The 25723-nt window shown below is 36.7% G+C and overlaps 1 protein-coding gene and 1 non-coding gene across 4 annotated transcripts in view; both read left to right on the top strand.

The window, feature by feature from the left end:
* The first annotated feature begins 2631 nt into the window (after positions 1-2631).
* The window catches only part of FASTKD1 (FAST kinase domains 1), a 33386-nt gene continuing 10294 nt past the window's right edge, over positions 2632-25723 (top strand). Inside the window, exons 1-9 of one of the 3 annotated variants that reach the window (XM_059053514.2) lie at positions 2632-2735; positions 5199-5717; positions 8380-8448; positions 12712-12837; positions 14817-15215; positions 17489-17599; positions 18351-18482; positions 22491-22977; positions 24186-24300. In XM_059053514.2, the coding sequence (XP_058909497.1) occupies positions 5383-5717; positions 8380-8448; positions 12712-12837; positions 14817-15215; positions 17489-17599; positions 18351-18482; positions 22491-22977; positions 24186-24300 (1774 nt within the window). In that variant the 5' untranslated portion in view covers positions 2632-2735; positions 5199-5382. The remainder of the gene's footprint in view (positions 2736-5198; positions 5718-8379; positions 8449-12711; positions 12838-14816; positions 15216-17488; positions 17600-18350; positions 18483-22490; positions 22978-24185; positions 24301-25723) is intronic. The other 2 variants (XM_059053512.2, XM_059053515.2) reach the window with 2 other exon arrangements.
* Positions 20991-21093, top strand: LOC131751740 (small nucleolar RNA U13). The gene has a single exon (XR_009334301.1). It is a non-coding gene; the product is annotated as a small nucleolar RNA U13 (small nucleolar RNA).

Below are 25723 nucleotides of genomic sequence, written 5' to 3'. Positions count from 1 at the left end.
ATACTAGTGTTTTTAGTTTGATAAAGTCCAGTTAACCTATTTTTTTCTCTTGGTGCCAATAATTTTGGTGTTATATCCAACAAAAACATTTTTTTACTGGCAGAATTACTCCAGGAGAAAAAGCATTCATTAACTTGTGAGAAAAAAAGAAAAACAGTTCCTGATGTTGGGAAACTGATCTGATGTTCATAGCTAAGCCTCAATGTTATTTCAGACTAATCTGGCACAGTTTAAAGCATATTGGCCTCCTGTGGGAATAAAGAATCTCAAAGAACATCAAGATCAGACAAATTCACTGTGCAACACAAAATACCAAAGATTCCCCTCTTGCTAAATGAATGAATGCTACTTCTTAACCAATTTCAGCTTTATCCCTGCTTCGGTCAGCCTTCTCTATAGTTAAAATTTATTAAGGTGCCCAATCATAGAATTGCCCTGTTTCTTGACAGCACCCAAGATAGAGCAAACCTCATCTTCCTTAGGTCATCCCCGAAAATACCCACCAAAGCCCAAATCCTGTAAGAGGTTCTTTCTAACACTCTTTTATTGAGCTGCCAAATGGTTTCTTACAGTGTTCATTTTCCTGAGCTGTAACAAGAAGGCCATCAACTGCAGGTTCCTGGTGGGTTTTGGCTGAAGGGCATTGACATTTGCTAAGAGGAAAGTTAGAGCCACCCTTTGTTAACCACTTGTCAGCCCTTGTAAAAGATGCTTCTTCGTGACTTAAATCGTTAGCTAAAATGAAATTTTATAGCTGTGTATTTAAATTATTACCTTAGTTTTGTTCTCAGGTGTGATTTGTATATAACTATGTATTTTATGAATGTCCTAGGTTACAAGTAAAGAAAAAAGTCGGTAACAGTGACTAAACAAAAAGGATTTTCTTTTCTCACATGGACAGTGTTTCTAGAGGAAGGCAAGCTGTTGGCATCTGTTTGTTCCTTAGACTCGTCTCCTAATAATTCCACAAACGGGTGAGAAGGAGACAAACAGCCCCTAACAAGTGAAGAAACTGTCCTGTCACTATCGTTTAGGCCTTACTGTTGCCAGGAGCTGATCTGGTGCTCATAGCTCAGCCTTGGTATTTTGTTGAACATTAACAATTGCACAGAATACCAGCATGAAACAAGGTTACTCTCTGACAGATGGGTCAAAACCAAAACAAGACCATTCCGTAATTATACCTGAACTCAGACAAAACCAATAATATTGTCCAAACAGGGACTTCCCTGGTGGTGCAGTGGTTAAGAATCTGCCTGCCAATGCAGGGGACACGGGTTTGAGCCATGGTCCAAGAAGATCCCACATGCCACGGAGCAGCTAAGCCCGTTTGCCACAACTACTGAGCCTGCGCTCTAGAGCCCATGAGCCACAGCTACTGAAGCCTGTGTGCCTAGAGCCTGTGCTCCGCACACAAAAGAAGCCACCGCAAGGAGAAGCCCACACACTGCAATGAGTAGCGCCCACACACTGCAATGAGTAGCCGCCACTCGCCGCAACTAGAGAAAGCCTGCGCGCAGCAGCAAAGACCCAACGCAGCCAAACATAAATAAGTAAATAAATTTATTTTTAAAAAAAGAATATTGTCCAAACCACAAAAAATGACCAAACATCCACCTATCTTGGCTAATATGAGTGAGGGCTGCTTCTTTACCAATTACAGCTTCAACCTGACTTCATTCTTTCTGCCTTCTAGATAAAGTTTATTAAGATACTCAGTGAAATTCTCACAGCAGCTAATGCAGAGAAAAGTCCCTCTTAAACTTCTGAATCACTTAACACAAAGCCAAATACTATAGTAAGTTCTTTCTAACACCGTCTTCATTTGACACCCCTTAGGGTGTGTTCTGCTGCATTGCAACCAACCAGTACTTCCAACTTTAACTCTAGGTGTATTCCTGGTGGTCTTTGACTGAAGGGCACTGACACAGGTCATGCTGAGTCTCATCCCTATGCTTTTTCTCACATTTGTTCTGAAACCCCTTCTATCCTGTGCATTCAGATCGACCTCAGTTTTCATATTTATTATCAGTTGATCTAGTTCCCAACAATCCAAATCAGTGCTACTCCAAGAGTGCTCTGCGATTAGTGGTTGCCTAGGGTGTTAGGGGTGTGGGGGGAGTGACTGCTAAATGGTTACAGGGTTTCTTTTTGGAGTTATAAAAATATTCTAAAATTGATTGTGATGTTCCACAACTCTGAATTAAGAAAAGCCACTGAATTATACACCATAAATGGGTGAATCGTATGGTGTGTAAATAATTTCTCAATAAAGCTCTTAAAGTTTTTGTGGTCTGGGACTGGTACCTGCCTACCACTACGCAAGTGCAGAAACTGAGAGAAGTTTGGTGCTTTTATAGCATTCGATAGTTATTCCATACGTGTTGAACATAAATAAAAATCTGGACTTGTCTTTTCCATGTTTAAGTTTTCAAATTTCACTTTTCTAAGTATTCATTTCTATTGTATATTATAAAAATATCGGTCTTCACGGACTGGGAGAAAACCTCATACAGTTGAGAACCACGTGCCCTAAGGACCTATAATTTCAAGAGTGTGGCCCGAGTGTCTCAATGAGGAACTACAATACCCAGAATTCCCACCAAATGCGTAAGCGACGTCTATTCCGCCGACCTCGCCGCGACGTGCCCTTGGGCGTGTAGTGCGTGCCTTTGGCAGTGCACGCTGTGTTCGCCCGGCCTCTTTTCATGGTTTGGGGACGGACACTAACAGAGGTAAGGTGATACCTTTAGAGGAAAGGCTAAAAACTCTGGGATATGAGGGAGGCGTGAGCGACACAACCGAGCCTGTTGCGTCCCTTGCTGGGAGACGTGGAATAGCCTGGAGTTCTGAGCCCTCGTAACCAGGCTTAACAGCGATCCTTCAGAAAAGTTCCCTGGCGTTGAGGGAAAAACTTGCCCGCAGGTCCAGGCCGGGTGGCGGCGATAGGTTTTCTTTTTGCTCACAGCACATTCTCGGGCCGGGCACCCTGGGTTCGGCTGAGAAACGGAGGCTTTCTTCCGGGTATTGGATTTCCCGGAGCGCGGAGGACTAGGGCAGTGCTGATCCCTCTCCCAGCCAGGACTAGGAGACTAAATTCATTCGTTCAGCGCCACTGTGTGCTAAGCGCGAAGGATGCCTGCCATTTGCAAAGGGTGTCGTTGTGTATCCTGCGCAATACCTGTTCACGGCGGTAACCTATCTCTCATTTATAGTCCCAAGGCCCCTCCTTTGGTTGTCACTTCCCCAAGGTCACTTAGCTGGGCACTTGACGCCTTGGTATTGTAACCAGTGAGCTTCCACTTTCAGATGTGGATAGGCAGGAGACGCTTTGCTTTGTGCAGAGTTTTTTGTGTATGTGTGTGACCCAAGTCGGCTTGGGTCGGGATGCTGTACAGATTGCCACAAAGTAGTCGATATTGTCTCATCGTTTTCTCTTGGGTACAGACAGTTTGGCGTAGCCATAGGATTCTGAGGCATACTTTTATTGTTGGATTGTTGATGTACTGAGGATGTTCAAGTTGAAAGAACTGGGTGGTTGTCCCAGCTTCATTAGTACTAGAGTAGTTTTTTTTTTTTTTTGCGGTACGCGGGCCTCTCACTGTTGTGGCCTCTCCCGTTGCGGAGCACAGGCTCCGGACGCACAGGCCTAGCGGCCATGGCTCACGGGCCCAGCCGCTCCGCCGCATGTGGGATCTTCCCGGACCGGGGCACGAACCCGTGTCCCCTGCATCGGCAGGCGGATTCTCAACCACTGCGCCACCAGGGAAGCCCTAGAGTAGTTTTTTTAAACCTTTTTGAACCTAGCTTTTCTCTGTAAAATGCAAATGATAGCATCTACCTGGCAGGTTAATTGAGAGAATTTAATGGGATAACATATTTTAAAAGTCTTTTGTAAAATGTTGCAGCAGTGTTAGATAATAGGATTTTAGTCCCAGCTTTTCTAACCATTGTTTCTCAACTAGAAATATAGACATTTATAATATATTTTAAAAACAAATTATTCTTTTTCTTTATTGTCTTTGGTTCTCCAGGTGCATCACTACGCAACTACATTACTTGATTTCTTCATATGTCTTGATTGGGCTTTAATCATCTCATTTATTGCTTAAAACCCAGTTAAAGTCAATAGTGATTAAACTGTTTGAGTTCTTTTAGTGTACAAGGAGAAAGGAGCAAGAAATTATCTTGAAAGCAAATATACCAGAAATTAACCCTCTGAAAAAAACATTTTTTATTATGGCTCTGAATCAATGGCTACTCTTCGTAGACACTGTAAAGGCAATATGTTTATTGCAGTTTTGTTCTTTTATTTAAAAAGATGCTTCTTTTTTTTTTTTTTTTTTTTTTTTTAATTTATTTTTTTATTATTTTTTTTGTGTGTGTGGTACGCGGGCCTCTCACTGTCGTGGCCTCTCCCGCCGCGGAGCACAGGCTCCGGACGCGCAGGCTCAGCGGCCATGGCTCACGGGCCCAGCCGCTCCGCGGCATGTGGGATCCTCCCAGACCGGGGCACGAACCCATGTCCCCTGAATCCGCAGGCGGACTCTCAACCACTGCGCCACCAGGGAAGCCCAAAAGATGCTTCTTTTTGGTTTGGGATTTTTTTTTTTCCCCTTCTGCTTTTATAGTCAAATTTGAAAACTTCATGTTAAGTGTCAGATTTAACATTTTTAAAATGGAGTGCGGGGGGCTTCCCTGGTGGCACAGTGGTTAAGAATCCGCCTGCCAATGCAGGGGACACAGGATCGAGCCCTGGTCCAGGAAGATCCCACATGCCGCGGAGCAACTAAGCCCATGTGCCGCAACTACTGAGCCTGTGCTCTAGAGCCCGTGAGCCACAACTACTGAAGCCCACGAGCCTACAGCCCGTGCTCGGCAACAGGAGAAGCTACTGCAATGAGAAGCCTGTGCACCTCAACAAAGAGTAACCCCCGCTCACCGCAACCAGAGAAAGCCCACACACAGCAGCTAAGACTCAATGCAGCCAAAAATAAATACTAAAATTAAATAAATAAATAAAATAGAGTGTGGAAGGAAACCCCTTTTCCTGGATATTTAGTTTTGGATTAAATCCTGCTCTCAGGTTCAGGCTAAGAGCAAAGTGTGTAGTTAATGGAGGAAAAGCTTGTTATTTTAATTAGAATTTTGGAATTTGATAGTTATAATATAACTGTGTTAAACTGATTTCTTTACAGAAATTGCATATTGGAATGGGATTTGGAGTCATCATAATGGAAGCAAGCTACATGAAGGAAAAACAGTTATTTTTATACCAGCATATTGCACCTGACTGCTAGTTGCAAATGGTTTTCTTTACCTAAGAAAATTTGTGATGTAAATGAAAAGATAGGTTTTTTTCCTAGAGTGATTGTTTACAATATGCTTCGCCTAAGAGCTATTTGTCCATTTTCCTGGAAAGTGTTTCAGTTTCGACCCTTTAGTTTCGAACCATTACTTAGTCAGATGAATAAGTGTACAGATGAAGAGCAAATATTTGATCTTATTGAAAAAAACAAAGCCATACTTTCAGAAAAGCAAGTGGCATGTGCACTCAGTATGCTTTGGCAGTTTCAAAAGCAGAAGATCAGCTTGTTAAAAAATGTGGAATGTATCAGAGACCATCCCCAATTTCTTACTCTTCATAATTTAACTACAACTAAAATGGAATTCATGAATGACAATACCTTGGTGAATGTGTTGTACATCATACAACAGTAAGTAATGTACTTTTAGATTTTATAGAAATGATTATAGTTTATTTTTATATTTAATTTTCTAAAAATCTCTTTAATAGGAAAAAATGTTTTTTCCCTTTAGTTTTCCTGATAAGCTAATATTTTTAAATTTTATTTTTATTTTATTTATTTATTTTTGGCTGCATCGGGTCTTCATTGCTGCGCGCAGGCTTTCTCTAGTTGTGGCGAGCGGGGCTACTCTTCGTTGTGGTGCGCGGGCTTCTTATTGCAGTGGCTTCTCTTGCTGCGGAGCACAGGCTCTACGTGAGCAGGCTTCAGTAGTTGCAGCGCGGTGGGCTCAGTGGTTATGGCACACGGGTTTAGTTGCTCCGTGGCATGTGGGATCTTCCCGGACCAGGGATCGAACCCGTGTCCCCTGCATTGGCAGGTGGATTCTTAACCACTGAGCCACCAGGGAATTGCCCCAATCATCTAACATTTTAAAGATATGTAGAGGATATTCTTTGATTATGGTAATCATTTCACAGTGTATATACATATCAAAACATTATGCTGTACAACCTAAATATATACAATTTTTGCTAATCATGTCAATAAGGTTGGGAAAAAATTTAAAAAGAAAAGAAATTTTACATCATTCACAAGGGAATCCAACCTTCAGAAGAGCTGGATGCCCTAAATGAAGAATTCAGCAGCTATATAAAGGAAAAAAGGACACAAAAGTTAAAATTAATCTGTTTATTAGTCTCATTGGTGAAATTATCCAAAGTGCAAGGGCCATTTAAGTAGCTATACATGTCAGCACTGTACAAAGCCGAGATACAGTTGTTTTATTAGGATGTCAGCGTATACGAGAAAGGGGCTTAAGGTTTTACTTATTTTGGGGGGTGGTGTTAGACTAAAAAAGAGTGACATCCCTTTGGTTGTCTTTCTCAGATTTGCAAAGTTTTTTCTCTGAGGTACATGGTGGGATGTGTAAGATAATCAGTTTTGTTTTCTCAGTGGTCATATTAGTTTGGAAAATGCTGAATCAGACGAAATTAAACAGATCTTTATTGCAGGACTCTTCAGAGCCTTCAGAGCCTGCAGGACTCTTCAATATACATATGCTAATGTATATTGTGAACGTTTCAGCAGGGGTATTTTCCAAACTTACATATCCACAAAACATTGTGTTGAACACCTCACAAGAACACTGCACAGATGGAGAAATGCTGCTTCATGGTGATTTGCCCCCAAACTGCATTTCTGTGTATCCCTCCTAAGTCATATTTTAGTAAGGAAAGGATTTTAAGAGTAAAATATAATTTTGTTTTCAAGTTTTTAAAATAGCATGTAGTTTGATTTTTGTTTCATGACTCAACCTGAAAGTCTTTGACTTTTAGGAGACAAAATAACCTCGCCTTAACATTATAAAGATGTTGAAATCGGTTAAAAAGAGATTTTTATATGTACAACAGATAATATATATTGCTTAATTATATATAGAAAATATCCATTGTTAGTGAAGGTATGTGCTTTGCATTGTTAGTGAAGGAACTGCTATATGCTTCTGGTGGTATAATACATATCCAGAACTATAAAAATGTCCTTGGACCCAATAATTTTGCTTCTAAGATTTATCCTAAGAAAGTAATCTGAGATACATGTACAGATTCTTGGGTTTCCCTGGTGGCGCAGTGGATAAGAATCTACCTGCCAATGCAGGGAACACAGGTTCCATCCCTGGTCCGGGAGATCCCACATGCTGCAGAGCAACTAAGCCTGTGCGCCACAACTACTGATCCTGTGCTCTAGAGCCGGTAGGTGAGCCATAACAACTGAAGCCCACGTGCCTAGAGCCTGTGCTCCACAACAAGAGAAGCCACCGCAATGAGAAGCCCGCACACCGCAACAAAGAGTAGCCCCCGCTCTCCACAACTAGAGAAAGCCTGCACGTAGCAATGAAGACCCAAAGCAGCCAAAAATAAATAAATTTAAAAAAGAAAATTCTTGTACATGGTTATTCATCCCAACATTGTTTATAATATTGAAAAACTAAGATCCTAGTAAGTTGGTGAATGTTTAAATGATAATTTATTCACATAATTAATAGTATACAACCACTAAAAATTATGTTTTGAAGAATATGTAATGATACGGGCAAATGTCCATGATATAACATTAACTTACTGAAAAAGGCAGGATATAAAAATGTAAAAGAAATATGTATATATCTTTAAGTATGTAGAAAAATAACTGGAAAGAAATGCTCCAAGTTAATGATGGTGGGTACTTATGAGTAGCAGAGTTATAAATGATTTTTATTACCCACTTAAAGTTTTCCTTTATTTTACAAACTTTCTCCTATGGAAATATTTTTTGCGGTCAGAGCAAAGTAGTATATGTTAGGTGTACTTTTAACATAAAATATATCATTGAACATTTTTATTGTTCAGTGGAGGTCATTGAAATGTACAGATAAAAGGATGAGAAGGGCATGGGATAAAGTATAGGGGTTTATTAGATTGTACCAAGAAATCAGAATACTGAAATGAGGCCAGACCAGAAATAAGGACTGATTGTTTAAGAATATAATAACTTGAGGCTTACTTTTGCATTATAATCCTATTGCATGTATGTTTTTAATAATTTTAAAATGTTTCTTTGTGGAAATTTATTTTCTCTTGATTTTATTGAGGTTTGGTTTTGAGGCACATGACCCGCTAGTTGAAGCACTAGTTACAGAAGCATGGAGAAGACTGGAAAGGCAAGTACTCCGGGTTTTTCAACTACGATCAGGGTTATCCTTTTCAGGGTTAGCACAGTAAAATCTTATAGGGAAAGAATGGGGAGCTGCTGCCTAACTATCAAGCTTCATTGAAAAAAATGTATTTAAATTCAATTTACTTCGAGGGGTTTTTGATTGTGTAAAGTGTGTTTTTTTAGCATGGTGAAATCTTGTAGGAAAAGAATGGGGAATGTGTTTTTTCCTTAAGAGAGAAAGAAAAGTATTTCAAATATTCCCTGTTTAAGGGTGTGGAATGCAGTGTGCTTTAAACATATAATTAATCAAAATATAAATAGAGTCACTGCTATTCTTGGACTAGACTTTCTGAATTTTCTTTTCTGAAAGAGTTCTGCTTCAGAAAGAAAAACATTCTGAGTGATAGGCTGTCAGTAAAAACCCTAGATGTTCAGGAGTCATAAAAGGAGAAAGAAGATACCAGTTCAGGAGAAAGGAAAGCTATATAGCTGTTTAGCAGCATCTATAGGTACTTGTCTATCACTCCATCTTTATGAAGAGGCAATGAACAGAGTCTTAGAAGCTAACAGTGTCTTAGAAGCTTTCAGGTCCACTACTGTGAATAGTATCAATTCAGATCTCTTTCCTACTCTATACACAGCTGTATCTTTAGCATATTGCCATAATCAATAATCATCTAGAACGGGGCATGACCAGAAATACGGCTGCCCCCTCCCCCGTCCCACACCCCACATTCATGGGGAACCTGGTGCTAAACCATTGGTAGACGACCTACTTCTGGGTGGGGGGTTTCATAGTAGCAGAGCAGCTCCCTGCTGTGATCTATTGAAAGTCAGCCCTCAACACAAGGGTTTGTTAAAAAAAAAAAAAAAAGAGAGAGAGAAAAAAAAGAAAAAGAAAGCAAAAAAAGAAATAAAAAAATAATTATCTAGAAAAATGTGAAATTTGTTCAGAGTATCATGAGTACAGAGAAGCCTATGGTATCCTATACTATACTATTTATGTTTTATAAGAATATATGAGAAGCTCTCCATTTATAAAACAGCTGAGATAGTAGCAGAGCTCATTTTGGCTATTTATGAAAACTTTGAATTTTTAAACCTAGGAGTTCTGGATAGCGAAGGTCCATTATTAGTGGAATAAAGCAAATGTTAGTGAGGAAAGGGAAAATCAAGGTTGGGAAGGAGGCAGCAGGAAAACCACAGAACAATGCTCCCTCTAAACCAAATAGTAACCTAGGGCAGAAGAGAAAGCATTGACTAAAATAAGAAACAATAGCTGTTTATTTGTATTTAGATGAGAGGAGCAGCATAAACTTTGCAGCTCCTCCTTTGTAGCAGCATAAGTTTAAAGCATAAACAATGGTAAATTCTTATAATTGTAGTCATACAAAGCTCTGTAGGCCTTTGTTGTGTGAGCTGGATTAAATTAAACAAGGTACCCACCAGATCTCTGGGCTTAGAAATTCCACATTCATTTACTGAATGGTGATTTTAGTTAATCTTATTATCTAAACCTGTCCGTTTTCTCTCTCCATTTTTGCATCTCTCTACCTGTAACTATCTTTTTGTTGAGGCTAAGGAGAATAATCTTAGTCCTTTCATGAGCAATTCAAACTACAGTCCTCCCGCAGTATCCAAGGACAATTGGTTCTAGCATCCCCTCAGATACCAAAATCCATGGATGCTCAAGACCCTTTTGTAAAATGATATAGTATTGGCATAAAACCTACAGACATCCTCCCATCTACTTTAAATCATCTCTTGATTAATTATAATACCTAATGCAATGGAAATGCTATGTAAATAGTTGCTCAGCATGCTGCATGTTCAAGTTGTGCTCTTTGGGGCTTTCTGGAATTTGTTTTTTAACTGAATATTTTCGATTCGCTGTTGCTTGAATCCGTGGATTTGGAACCCTTGGATACGGAGGGCCGACTCTACTGGGTCTTTGGGGGTTAAATTTGGTCATTGTTGATAATAGCTCAAAACATTTTTCTTCAAAGCAGCATTAAATGGTATGTGTATTACGCATCTTGAACAAATCAGTTGTAGAATAGGTGCTTTTTTCTTTTTGGTTTTACTATCTACTACTGAAACAAATAAATTACAAATATACAATTATACTTCCCAGTGAATCAGACATTTCTTTTTAATTTTTCTTAATTTCACAATAGCTCAAGTGATAATGACTTTGTTCTATATGATGTTTTTTTAATTTGTAGCAATACTTTTATTTTTTTATAATACTAAGTAATAAAAATTTTTTAAACCCAAATTTGTATTCCATGTGTAGAATTTCTAGTAGAGTCATAGAATAAGTGTTAATTTCTGATTTTTTTATAGTCATGGTAGCCTATGATGTTAAATTTTTGTTACTGCAGTAACTTAATTACATGATTTTGCTATAATATCTATGAATTTGTTATATAAATATAATTTGTAATGATTCAAATAGGATAGATTATTATGAATTAACACTATATGGTGGATCATAGCAAGAGTAATTAGCATGCATTTGAGATTCAAATTAAAAACCCTCTTTATTATGGAAGATTTTAAACATTTACAAAAGTAGAGAAATTAGTATAATGAACTCCTATGTATGCATCATCCAGTGTCAACGATTACCAACATATAGCAGTCTCGTTTTGTCTAGATCACCTCCAGTTTCTTCCCTACCCTTCAGTATAGTTTAAATTGTGGTATCATTTCATCAGTAATACCTTAGTATATATTTCTGATAGACAAAAAGCACTCTTTAAAAAAAATATATAGGGCTTCCCTGGTGGCGCAGTGGTTGAGAGTCCGCCTGCTGATGCAGTGGACACGGGTTCATGCCCCGGTCCGGGAAGATCCCACATGCCGCGGAGCGGCTAGGCCCGTGGGCCGTGGCCGCTGAGCCTGCGCGTCCGGAGCTTGTGCTCTGCAACGGGAGAAGCCACAGCAGTGAGAGGCCCGCATAGCGAAAAAAAAAAAAAAAAAAAAAAAAAAAAAAAAAATATATATATATATATATATATATAAAATCACCATGCCATTTTTATACCTATGAAAATGAATAATTATTCCTTAAATTCCCTAATAACTGAGTTCAAATTTCCTTGATTGCTCTGTGAAGGTCTTTTTATAAGGCAGTTTGTTTAAATAAGTATCCAAACAAGGTTTACTGATTACATTTAGTCGAGTTTTTCTCTGCCTTTTTTTGTAAGTACTCATTTTATTAAAGGATATCATTTAAAATTATACCAATCATAAGTATACATCTTGATGAATTTTCACATACTGAAAATACACTTATACTCTGTGTAATAGAATGAAGATCAAGACAGAATATCACTAGTTTCCCAGAAGTTTCTTTCATGCTCTCTTCCAATCACTCCCTACCTTCCCGCCCTAAGAGTGACCACTCTCTTGGCTTCTACCACCATAAATTAGTTTTGCTTTTATAAAAATGAAATCCTGGGAATTCCCTGGTGGTCCAGTGGTTAGGACTCGGCACTCTCAACTGCCATGGCCTGGGTTCAATCCCTGGTTGCAGAACTAAGATCCTACAAGCCGTGCAGTGTGGCCAAAAAAAAAAAAAGAAAAAGAGCGAGAAATCATATAGTAAGAACTCTTATACCTAGTTTATTTCACTCAATATATTTTAAAGATTCTTCCATGATATTGCACTATTTGTTCTTTTTTTATTGCTGTATAGTATTCTAGGAATATGTGCAATTTATTCACTGTACTCTTGATGGACATTGAGATTATTGCTATTTAGCATTTAGTTTTTTGCTGTTACATATTGTGCTGCTGTTCAATTCCTTATGCTTGTCTTTTAGTGAGTTCAAAGTCTTTAAAAATCTGTAACAATTCTCCTTCCTCCTCTTTTGTCTTGCCATTTACTTGTTGAAGAAATCGGGTCGTTTTTACTATAGGGAAATTCTGAAGTTTTTCAAGCATGATTGTAGTAGAGGTTGTTTTATTTGTTAATATACAACCTTGAGTTGAAATTGTTCTGTCCTCAAAAAATTAATAAGTAAATGATTCAAACAATTTCAAGTGTTTTTTTTTTCCCTTTTTAAAATCTTCAAGTAGAATTTGGCTTTTAACTCTTAGCCTGGGTTACTTTTATAATAATAAATAATCAACATTTTAGAAAAATTCATTTTATAGTAGTAATATATTAGTATTTTTTATTGCTTTTTATTTTATAACTGTATTATGTTTTAAGTGAAAATAAATAGTAATGATCCCCTTTGTATATTTACTTTAATAGGTTTGATATTAATGTGCTGTCAAAATTTTCCTCTTGCCTGGCAGATCAACATTTATGTTTTAGTCCATTAATGGGAAAAATAGCTGATATTGTAAATAGGAACTTGGAAACCATACAGGACTTAAGGTAAATCTATTTAGGGGCTTTGTGTCATGGTGGAAAGATTCTGGGCTTTGAATGCACACACACTTAGACTTGCTAGTTCCTAACTATGTGACTTTATAATCTCTTGGAAGTTCACTGTCCTCATCTATACAACAGGTATAGTAGTATCTACTGTGCAATGTTGCTGTGGGAATTAGAGATGAAATATGTAAAGTATAACACAATGTTGTCGAGATTTGTGAATTTTCCTTACTTGCAAGCTCACATGTTTGCCTGCTATCCTTACGACCTCATTTAACCTTAATTACCTCCTGGAAGGCCCTACCTCTAAATATAGTCATATTGCCAGCTAGGGCTTTAACATATAAATTTGGAGTGGGGGGGGGAACCATAGTTCAGTCTATAGCATACACCAGTGTTCATAGCAGCATTAGTCACAATAGCCAAAGGGTGGAAACAACCTTAATGTCCATCAACAAATGATTGGGCAAACAAAATTTGGTATATACCCACAATGGAATATCATTCAGCCTTAAAAAGGAAGGAAATTCTGATATATGTTACAACACGGATGAACCCTGAAGACATTATGCTAAGTGAAATAAGCTATACACAAAAGTACAAGTATTGTATGATTTCACTTTATATGAAGTACCTAGAGTAGTCAGATTCATAGGAACAAAGAATGGTTGTTGCCAGGGGTTGGGGGAGGGGAGAATGGGGAATTACTGTTTAATCGGTAAGGAGTTTTAGTTTGAGAAGATGAAAAAGTCCTGCAGACGGATGGTGGTGTTGGTTGTACAACAGTGTGAATGTACTTAATACAACTGAACTGTACACTTAAAAATGTTTAAAATGGTAAATTTTACATTATATATATTTTCACATATACATGAAAGCAGCTTATAAAAGAGACAATAAAAATCACTGTAAAGTAAATTTTTTTAACTTTAAAAAATTATAGACCCATTTGAGAATCTAATGAAATCTTTGGACATTTCCCCACTCCAAACTGCAATTACAAATATATATACAATTTAAAAAAATCGTATTCAAAGGGTTCATGATTAAACTAAATAGCAATGCTAGTTTACTAATTAATGTTAATTGGTACTAACATTAAACATTATGATTAGAGAAGCCCAAGTATTGTACAACTGGGTTTTTAAAAAATGATTTGTTTTATTGAAAAGATTGAAGAAATTTTGAAACAAAAAAATGCAAACAGTCCCCCTATCCTAATGGTTGAGATAGTTTTATATTTTCATGTCATTTTTGTAGATTGTTTTATAATTATTATCCCCATGTATTTGTTATATATCTTACATTTTGCATTCTTTATTCATTATTAGGTATATTCTTATATTTAGAGTTTTTTGATTTTTGTATCATGTAAGAACTGTCTTTTGAAAGCAGAGACCTCACCTTTGTAATTTTGGTGTCTTCCACAGTGCCTAGAAGATTGATTTATGTTTTTTAAGAGTGTTTATTGAGTGAAGAAATATTCACGTTCAATATTGTCCTACTGTTATATATTAATATTAATGTAGCCTGAAACATTAAAAAATATGAAATCATTCATTAGTGAGAAATATTTTGCCAAGATTTTTACTGGTAAATTACAGATACACAGAGAAAGGAGTAACAAAGCGAAATCTACTTCCAAAAATATAGAATGAGACTTTCCATGTTGCATTCAGTGGGCTGTTGGCCCAGAGTGATTTCTGAGTAAATTTCACTAAAATATTTTCCTTCAAAGCATTTATCTATAGAATGAGATATTATACACACTAAAAATTATTTCAATTCTTTTTTGTCTAAAGGGGTTTGATTACTGGGAGATCAGAGTTCAAGTCCCATTAGTATTTAAAAGAAAAATTTTGTTGTATAAAACCTATAATATTTTTTATCAGTTCCTTTCCGTTTCTAAGCATTTAGTCTTAGAATTGCTCATTTTTCTTAGATAATGTAAAAATCTTTGCATCTTCTTCCTTTTTCAGGTGCTTGTCTGTTTTAATGGTCAGCATATCTTCTTTAATATCACAGCGTTTTCAAGAACAATTAGTGAACAAAACAGAGCAACTTTTTGACACCATAGATTCTTCCCAGGTCAACATTGCAAGAAGAATAGTGCAGTTTCTTCGAAATATTAAATATAGTTATTACCCACTATTGGAAAGGTGCAATAAAGTGTTTTTGAGCAATGTGAACCACCTTGATTTGGACTCCATCAGTAAAATACTTAGTCTATACCACTCTCTACAGTTTCATAATTTTGAATTTATTTTAATGACTAAGAAGAGGCTAACAGAAATGATTCCTCTGTTTGACCACCCAGCTAGCTTTGTAAAATTGTTTGTAACATTGGGACCTGTGGCAGGACCTGAAGAAGAGAAACAGTAAGTTCAGCTAAAAATACTTTACTTTTCTTGTTGAGAATATATAGAGCCTTCAAGCTTAGATCTTGCAGTTCTGGAAGTCAGAAAAATCATTCCACTCAACTGTAGAAGGGAGAATTATCTCTTGTGCTCTGCTCCTTGATTCTTTCTCTGATTATTCTAATTTACATCTCAAACTCTTAGTCTCCTACTGCTTTGAATGGGGGCCAATAATCCCCTGGTGGCCAACTCAGCAATGGATGTGGGAGAACATCATTTAAGTGCTATTATTCTCCCTTCTTAGGCCAGGTGACTGGCTTTACACAGAGATAAGACTCCCCCACCCCCGGTACAGAGTGTGGAATATTCAGAATTATAGTAGTCCTAATGATGGACCATTTTATGCTTTGGTGTCTTCACTTTCATCATCAAAAGCATTTATTATGCACATTGGTATATGTTCCCAGTGTCAGGTTTGGTCTGTGCCAGTGATTTTGGTCTGATTCCTATCTTTTAAGAATTTACAGTTTTGCCAGATTTTTTTAAACATCTTTATTGGAGTATAATTGCTTTACAATGGTGTATTAGTTTCTGCTGTATAACAAAGTGAATAAACTGTGCATATACATATATCCCCATATCTCCTCCCTCTTGCATCTCCCTCCCACCCTTCCTATCCCACTCCTCTAGGTGGACACAAAGCACCAAGCTGATCTCCCTGTGCTATGCAGCTGCTTCCCACTAGCTATCTATTTTACATTTGGTAGTGTATATATGTCCATGCCACTCTCTCACTTTGTTTTAGCTTATCCTTCCTCCTCCCCGTGTCCTCAAGTCCATTCTCTATGTCTGTTTTGCCAGATTTGATGTAGATAGAAATATTTGGGCTATAAAGATGAGCAAATATTAAATTAATACATGATTACTAGATATGAGCAAACAAATAAGTGTGATTCGTAGATTCAGTTAAGCAGGGGTTCCAGGAGTTACATAATAGAGGTATCTGCCTCATTTCTGTTAGCAAAGACTTCATGGAGAGTTTTATTTTTAAGAGTTCTTTGAATTATATGAAGAAATTTAAGGGTACATTTTAAGAGACTGTATCAACATGGAAACAAGATAATTATTAAAAAACTTTTATTGGGGGCTTCCCTGGTGGCGCAGTGGTTGAGAGTCTGCCTGCCAATGCAGGGGACACGGTTTCGTGCCCCGGTCTGGGAGGATCCCACATGCTGCGCAGCGGCTGGGCCCCTGAGCCATGGCCGCTGAGCATGCGCGTCCAGAGCCTGTACTCCGCAACGGGAGTGGCCACAACAGTGAGAGGCCCGCGTACCTTAAAAAACAAACAAAAAAACCCCTTTTATTGGAATCTTTCTCTTTTTTTGTCACCATGTACTGTTAAAATCTTTTATGCCAAGGCAGTACAAAAGTTGAATTTAATTGAGCCCCTGCCTTCAAGGAATTTTTATTCCACTTGAGAGGACAGAAATACATAATTGAAATATGTAAATAGCATGACACTTCAACATAGTTTATGAGTAACTACTAAAATTAGTGATATAGATAGTAACTGCTGTGGGCAGACAGAAAAGTGAGAGAAAAATGTGGACTAAAATGGTTGGGAAAAGCTATGGGAAGAAGCTGGGTTTGAAATGTTTGATAAGGTTGATGAAAAGGATGGTGTGGAACTATGTAGGATGAATAGAAAATTAGTTTATCTTGCTTTCTTTAGATTTCATTTTTAGGCTTGCCTTCTAAATTATTCTAAAAGACACACTTATATACTTTTATTACTGGATTACTTTGGATGGTTTCAAAATGGACCATCTTTGTAAATTTTCAGTTTATAATGTTACAGTAAGTAGTATATAAGATTTCTGTTAATATGCAGGTATATTGACTTCCTGGTCAGATCTTATTCAGTTTTTAAAAATTGGGGTAGAGATGGAATATCAATTGTTAGTTCCCTAGCTCTCTAGCTAAGAGCTACAAGGTTTACAATGTTAGAATTATTAATTATCCAATTAATTTAAAAACATTTTAGCTATATTTTTTAAGAGATAGTTTAGGATTATACTGAGGCCTTAATTACTTTGAAGAAAACAATGTATTTTTCTTTATTTAATAGTATTTTGTATTATCCCCAGTTATGTGGGGAGAAAATTAGAATTATATATTGAATTCAGTTTTTGTTTTTATTATCTTTTCTATTTCTTACCATAGAACTTATTTTTAAAAAAATTTTAAAAGCTAATCATCAGTTTTTCAACATAAACATTTTTCTTTGCTTCTAGACTTAAATCAACTATGTTATTGATGTCAGAGGAGTTGACTAGCCAGCAAGCCCTGGCGGTGATGGGAGCAATGGAAGAGATGGAAAGCAGAAATTCACATCTGATTAAAAAGTAATCTGTTCTGAAATTCATGGTGTTAAGTTTAGTTGACATTCATAAGTTGCTATTTTTTTTTGAGAAAAAAACTTATGTTTTTTTCCTGTAATCTTGGTTTTGAAGAAATAAGGAATTAACATTTAAGTTGTTTATTTTCTAAATAATTTATTTTTCAAAATAGAGATTTTTAAATAATTTACAGCATATTTCATTTCATTTGCTGCTGTTGTTATTCTCAAGCAGAGGATATAATCTAGGAAAGTGGAGAGCATAGAGCAGAACTGACTTTTTAAAAGGACAGTTTTTGCAGAACAGTTAACATCTATATGAACTTGAATTGTTTCACACTACAGTTGTTACCTTGAAATCATACTGCCATATATTGCCTTTTTTGTTAACTTGAGATTTAAGAAGAGACAAGAATACGTGGTTCAGATTGTGTATATTTATCTTTTCATTATCATAATATATATTCCTTTAAAAGATATTCCTCTGCCCTAATTCTTCCAACTTATTGTCTCTTCACATTTTCCATTGCTTTTAAGCATCTCCATTAGAGGACCAGTGGATTTAAGGAAGAAAATTAAATCAGTTTTACATTTCTATCATCATCTTGAGACAGTGCTTCAAGAACAGAAAACCTTGTGTCATTCATTGCTGTTTCTCCAGCACAGAGCATGTCTGGCATGAAACAGCTCCTCAGTAAAAGTTAAATAAAAGTACATAAATGAACTGGTTATAATACATGTTTTATCATTCTTTTTAGAATTGCTTCAATTCTGCATAAACATTTGGATAACTATAAACCAGTAGAGTTATTGAGGATAACTCAAGCATTGATTTTTCTACATTTTCAAAGTAAAGAGCTTTTTGTGAAACTCAGAGAATTGCTGCTTAGGTAAGATTAAAATCAATGTGTTTAAGTCTTTCCCTGTTGTTTTTAAAAATTTCTTTATTTCACTGTTTGTTTTCTTTAATTATGTACAGAGTTGTTGGAAGTTTTGAAAGCAGAAATGGGTAGGTTATTAAAAATGTTAAAGACACTTGTCTCCCTGCCATGCCCATTTTGCCAGTGCTTGTGCTTGATATATTTTGAAATGGAAATGAGGTCAGTAGGGTGATGAGTTCCCTAGGACATGAATACACAAAGCCAAACCATTCCCCTTTCCTGCTGGGATGGAATAACCATGAAAAGATTGGAGCTGCTGAAGAAGGCAAAACTCCATTTGGGAGTGCTCACATTTGGGGGCCTTTAGTCTGCTTAGTTGCCTGTTTTAAGGCATATTAAGTTTTTAAATTCGAAATTTTAAAAATAAAATATTTGGGGGTAATGTTAGTGAAAAAGTGTTTTCATACAGATTTTCCCTTTATAATTTAAAAATTTCTGCATTTTTATGGATATATATATAGCATTCATATTTCAACTAAGGAGTTATTGAGTTTTCCATTGACTTTGCCTTATGCTAAAATGGAGTTTTCCATTAAAAAATTTTATTTTAAGGATAAGAATAATGAATGAAATTAAGAGCAGATTAACCTTTTTCCCCTCCATTTTTCCATACTAGTTTGATTTCTTACTGTGATTTTTGAAAGACCGGGCATGGGACTCTATGCTGTAATCAAAAGAGTGACATATAATTGAAAATGATTTTTACTATAATAAGGTGATAGCCATTATGGTTAAGATTTGAACTGAAGAATAAGAGGTAGCACTTTATCAGATGAGAATTTTGCATGTTAGATATGTTATAAGAAGATTCACTGTTTTCTTAAAGAAATAACTTTCTTCTTATCAAGGTGATTAAGTACAGGATTATTGTGTCTTCACCCTTTCCATATTTAACATCAACTTTCACAAAGCCTCTATTAAGAATTTTATGTTCTGAATTAGATATCATAAACTGGCCCAGCAACATTATTTACTTGGTCAGCATGATCTTTTTTACAAGATTAAATTACACAATACTGTTTGCCTACAGGTATGCTTCCAGAAAAATAAGATAGGACTTCTCATTGCCGTGGCTTCTTTTGTTGTGGAGCACAGGCTCTAGGCACGCGGGCTTCAGTAGTTGTGGCTCACGGGCTCTACAGCACAGGCTTGGTAGTTGTGGCACATGGGCTTAGTTGCTCCGTGGCATGTGGGATCTTCCTGGACCAGGGATTGAACCCGTGTCCCCTGCATTGGCAGGAGGATTCTTAACCACTGCACCACTAGGGAAGTCCAAGTTTAGTAATTCTGAGTAGCAAGAGCCCTTACATAACTCTGTAATTTAAAATTTTAACCCTTCCCCCTCTTCAGTGTAGATTGTGTGAAAGAACACAATCTGATTAAAATAGTTCACATAAGTATTTGTATAAATATCTCCTGAAACCATTTGGTGAACCCAGGGAGTTCATGTGCTGGAATAATATGTTCTTTTTAAAAAAATATATTGAAATATAATCTACATAAAATATACATATCCCCTCCACATTACCCTACTCCCTCCTCCTTCCCCCGCTTCCCCAGGTTAGCTACTATCCCTGCTTCTACTGCAGAGATTAGTTTTGCCTGTTCAGTGCCTGGCTTCTTTTGTTTAATATTTTATTTATGAGGTTTACCCATGTTTTTGCTGTATACTCTAGTAAGAATGTAAGTTTTTTTTTTTTAGTCTGTTCTAATGTTGATAGATATTTATTTCCACTTTTTGGCTATTGTATATATTCCTGTTATGATACGTATCCTCACATGTATCTTTTAGTGAACATATGTGTGCATTTCTGTGGATATTTACCAAGGAGTATGATTGTTGGTTTGTAGGTTATACATATGTTCATCTTCAGTAGATCCTGCTAAACAGTTTTCTGGTTTTCTTCTTTTCTTTTCTTTTTTTAACAGTTCTCCGACTAGGGGTTGAACCCGGGCCACGGTAGTGAAAGCCCGGAATCCGAACCACTAGTCCACCAGGGAACTCTAAATAGTTTTCTAAAGTGACTGTGCCAATTTATATTACCACTAGCAAAATGTGAGCATTCCTGTTACTCCATATCCCCACCAACACTTGGTATTTTTTTATTTTCTAATTTTAGCCATGCTGGTGGATTTGTGGTAGTATTGTAAACACAATTGTATATGTAAGTTTTGGAATTTGAGGAACCACCATAAGGAAAAACATCAGTGGAGGTTGGCAAGTTTGTGTCTGTTGGGGGTTTATTTTCAGACAGGTATCACAAGATTGGCAAATACTGAGAGTTCCTATCCCTTGGGTCAATTCTGCAAACAGATATAGCTCTTGGGGACTTTCTTTTCTTTATATAAAATAGTATATTAATTGTGGTTATAAGAATAAAATAGTCATTTAGTACTTATTGAGTACCTACTTTGTGTCAGGCAATGGGCCAAATATTATATGAAAATCATTTTGAGATCCTTTTGTACTTCATAAGCATGATGATTGGGTGTTCACACTATTGCATGAGATGTGCCTCCCTCAAACCTGTTATGATGTCAACATGTGACCCATCTGATGTGAAAAAAAAATTATTTTGAAAACAGAAAAGTATAAAGAAGAAAATAAAAATCATTTGTAAGCCCTTTCATCTACGGTCAACATTCTGGTTTATTTCCTTGTGGTATATACTTACATTTTATATCTATCTATATCTATATGCTTTCTTTTGACATAGTTGAGAGTCATGAACGTGCAGCTTTGTATTCTGCCTTCTCCAACCCCCGCATTTAACCTTAACAGCATTTTCCTACATCATTTAAAACTATTTGTAAATGTTTTTAGTGATTGGATATTACCCATCGTATGATTGTACCATAATTCTCTTAACTATTCCCCATCATTGGGTATGTAGACTGTTTTCAAATTTTAGCCACATAAAAAATATGATGAATAACATAACATAAATCTTTGCCTGCATTTTATATTATTTTCTTAGGCTAGTTTACTAGACAGAGATTGATCATGTCAAATGATATAATTACTTTTAAAGTTCTTAAGTTATACTACTAAATTACTTTCCAGAAAGTTTGCACCAACTTTTTAAGTGTACTATTAGTGAATGAGAAAGCCTGTATCAATGCACCCCTGCTAGCATTGAATATTATCATTATTTTAATATGCTAACTTAATATTTTTAAAAGTAACTCAGTTTTGTTTTAATTTATATTTGATAGTCTCTTCCAACACTTCTAACCCTAAAGATCTTTAAAAGCTCCCAGTTTTTAATTTGTGTTTTAACAACTGCTGTCCTGGTGGTCGGGCTTTTACCATAGGGGTTTGGGAAAGGAGGAGTGAAGAATGGCGTCAATTGTATGCGCTGTTATCCTGTTTCTGTTTTTTTAAAGTTGGGCTTCTTATGTAGCAGAAGAAAGAAGGGAATCACTAATGCTGAGTGGTCGGTCACTCTTTGCCTGTTCTAGGTCATACCAGCTCCTGACAGGTCACATCAGAAATTCAGTACAAGTTCCATCTCCAGCTGCAGCACTGCAGACATTGTTCTGACACTGACGTTTCGTTTGTCAGGGACTATGGTTTTATTTTTCCATAAAAAATTGGGGCTGTGCTGTAGAACATCTTAAGGCTTCCCTTAGTAATCCTTTAAGAAGCTGTCATGCCGCGGAGCGGCTGGGCCCGTGAGCCATGGCCGCTGAGCCTGCGCGTCCGGAGCCTGTGCTCTGCAACAGGAGAGGCCACGGCAGTGAGAGGCCCGTGTACCACAGGAAAAAAAAAAAAAGAAAAGAAGCTGTCATCTTTGAATTTATCCAACCCTTCTTAAATTAACTTACATTTTAAGCCTATCACACCTATTAATTTTAATAATAATTATATATTCATATTTTAATACTTATATGTGTATTGGTTTTTTTGCTGTTGTATTAATTTTGTTCTTTTCATTTTTCCCTCTTTCTTTATAGTTATTTGAAAGTCAGTGTCATACCTAGTGAGATTTCCCTCCTGGTTTGTGCTCTTTCGATGCTTCCTTCTCCTCACTTAGATGAAGCGAGGATATCTCAAATTGAAGCAGTTTTACCACAGTGTGACTTAAATGACCTGAATAGTTTTGCCACATCTGTTTTAAGATGTATTCAGTATGATCCCATGTATCGGAATAATACTCCTGGGAAACAGTTGAAACTACTTCACAAATTAGATCACTACGGTCGTCAGAGACTACAAAAATGCAGCAGTTTGAACCTGTTATGGGAAGAAGTTAAATCTTTAAAAGGAGACTGGTTTGCTGATTCACTTCTTGAAGAAACTGTTGTTACCTTACAGCGTTTGATGGATGAAATTAATTACATAAATGTTGCAGGGATTGCATCTTTTATTTCTAGAACTAACTACCTCAGTACTTCACTACTTGATAGGATAGCCTCAGTGGTCCTTCAGCAGAATGAAAAGGTGAAATTGAAATGTTTGTTACACATTAGTTTTATATAGTTGTCAACTTCTAGAAGCATAAATGTTTATCATAAGTACTTTGAGAACTTGATTGGAATTTGAAGTTTAAATATTAAGCTCTAGTGGGAATTCCCTGGTAGTCCAGTGGTTAGGACTCTGCACTTTCACTGCTGAGGGCCTGGGTTCAATCCCTGGGCAGCGAACTAAGATCCCATAAGCCGAGGGGCGTGGCCAAAAAAAAAAAATTAAGCTCTAGTTTCTGGTTCAGCAGTTTGTCGTTCCTCCCCTTAAATCCCCTTCCTCCAGCAGTGCAGATTTGGGGAGATCAGCTGTCCTCTTTTGGTTTATTACAAATATTGTTAAGATCAGCAGTCACAATTCATTGACTAGAAGGAAATTCTTGAAATGATAATAGTTGTATAAGGATAAAGAAGATGAATGATTTTTGTTTTCTTTTTCTTGTTTTCTATAATCCTGTGATAGTTACTTTTACTATTTAAAAGCTATTCAAAAGAGTGAGATAAGTGAAAACTGAGAAAAATTATAAGATCTCCACTGACTTCAATATTCTTGAATTGTCAGTGTGTCTTACAGATTTCTTTCTGGAACTCGTAAAATGCTGCTTTTTGGATTATGTGAGAAGACAATCACTTACAAAATCTATTATATAGATCAGGATATGGCTTTTACTTAGAAGACATTATTTCTAATAAGTGAAAATAAAAGTCTGTAGTGCCTGCCAGTTATTAAGTATTGGATGAGTGAATAAAAAAGAAAAAGAAGGAAGGAAAGAAAAATGAATTATGATTATTATTATAAACTAAGAAACTTCCTTAATTACATTATATTATGAGTCTATAAAATGTGCTGATATCATGGAAATTAGTGACACTATTTTCTCGTCATTTTAATGACTAAGGAATCCTGGAACAGGATTTTACACCGAACAAAATCAATCTGTAGCTTATCTGATTTATTTTTTCTGCATTAATATTTAGAGTTACTAGAAATTAGTGGTGGAATTAAATAAATTATAGCAAGGTAGAAAACTTAATAAACAGAATGATACATGTGTCATTTAACTGTGGACATGTTCATTTAACTATAGGCATGTTAGATAAAGACTTCTGCTTAAGATAATAATTAGGCTAAATTTTGTTTTGTTTTGTTGAAGTTGAAGCAATAATTTTTTTGTTCTGTTTTTACAGATTCATCCTTTTGCAATCCTTGCTATTATTCTTCCATTCAGCACCCTGAACTATGATCCACCTCAAAGGGATGAATTTTTTGGAACTTGCCTTCAACACCTTAATTCTTACTTAAGTAGGTATATTGTTTGGTACTACATTGATGAGGAGGTTGGAGGATACTATTGCTGCTACTCTAAGACATATTTCTTTTTTAAAGTATAGTGATAATAGCCATGAGTTTTATACCTTCAAAAAATATTTTGGATCCATTTTTAAAACTTTTTTATTATGAAAAATGTCAAACTTACATTAAAAAGTGAAAGAATTGGGGCTTCCCTGGTGGCGCGGTGGTTGATAGTCCGCCTGCCTTTGCAGGGGACGCGGGTTCGTGCCCTGGTCCGGGAAGATCCCACATGCCGCGGAGCGGCTAGGACCGTGAGCCATGGCCGCTGAGCCTGCGCGTCCGGAGCCTGCGCTCCGCAACGGGAGAGGCCCGCGTACCGCAAAAAACAAAAACAAACAAAAAAGTGAAAGAATTGAACAAGTAGCACCTATAAACTCACTGGTTAGATTCAGTGGTTCACATTTTATCATATTTGCTTTACTGTTTGTTTCTTTTGCTCTTTTGTTTTTTTTCTAAGCCATTTCAAAGTAAGTTGTAGGCACTGTGACTCTTTATCCCTAATTGCTTAGGCATACACCTCCTAAGAATAATGATCTCCTAAATAAATCACCACAATACTGTTACCACACCTAAGAATATTAATAGTCCCCTAATACCTAATACACAATCCATTTTTAAATCTCTCTCATTCCCAAAGTTAGAGTGGCTATTTTGGACCCAGGATTCAATCAAGGTTCACTCATTCCGTTAGGTTATCTCTTTGGTATCTTATGGTCTAGAATATTCTCTGGTTTTTGTTTTTTGTCGTTTGTTTTTTGCTCTGCATTGACTTAAGAGAAAGATTTTTTTGTTATCTAAGTTTTCTTTTTTTTAAAATAAATTTATTTTTTATTTATTTATTTTTGGCTGTGTTGGGTCTTTGTTGCTGCGCGCGGGCTTTCTCTAGTTGTGGCAAGCAGGGGCTACTCTTAGTTGTGGTGTGCGGGCTTCTCATTGCGGTGGCTTCTCTTGTTGTGGAGCACGGGCTCTAGGTGCGGGGACTTTAGTAGTTGCAGTATGTGGGCTCAGTAGTTGTGACTCGTGGGCTTCAGTAGTTGTGGCATGTGGGCTCAGTAGTTGTGGCTCATAGGCTCTAGAGCGCAGGCTCAGTAGTTGTGGTGCATGGGCTTAGTTGCTTCGCAGCATGTGGGATCATCCTGGACCAGGGCTTGAACCTGTGTCCCCTGCACTGTCAGGCAGATTCTTAACCACTGTTTCACCAGGGACGTCCCTAAATTTTCAAATACACAGTACAATTGAAAGAACAATGTAACAAACATCTGTATACTGTATACTCACAATGTAGCTTTTGAATAATGATTAACATTTTGCCACATTTGCTGTGTGTGTGTGTGTGTGTGTGTGTGTGTGTGTGTGTGTGTGTGAGTGTATG

The sequence above is a fragment of the Kogia breviceps genome, chromosome 2 (assembly GCF_026419965.1).
Source record: "Kogia breviceps isolate mKogBre1 chromosome 2, mKogBre1 haplotype 1, whole genome shotgun sequence".
Taxonomy (NCBI): domain Eukaryota; kingdom Metazoa; phylum Chordata; class Mammalia; order Artiodactyla; family Physeteridae; genus Kogia; species Kogia breviceps.
Note: the sequence above shows the minus strand (reverse complement) of the source record. Positions and strands in the feature narration are given on the sequence as shown.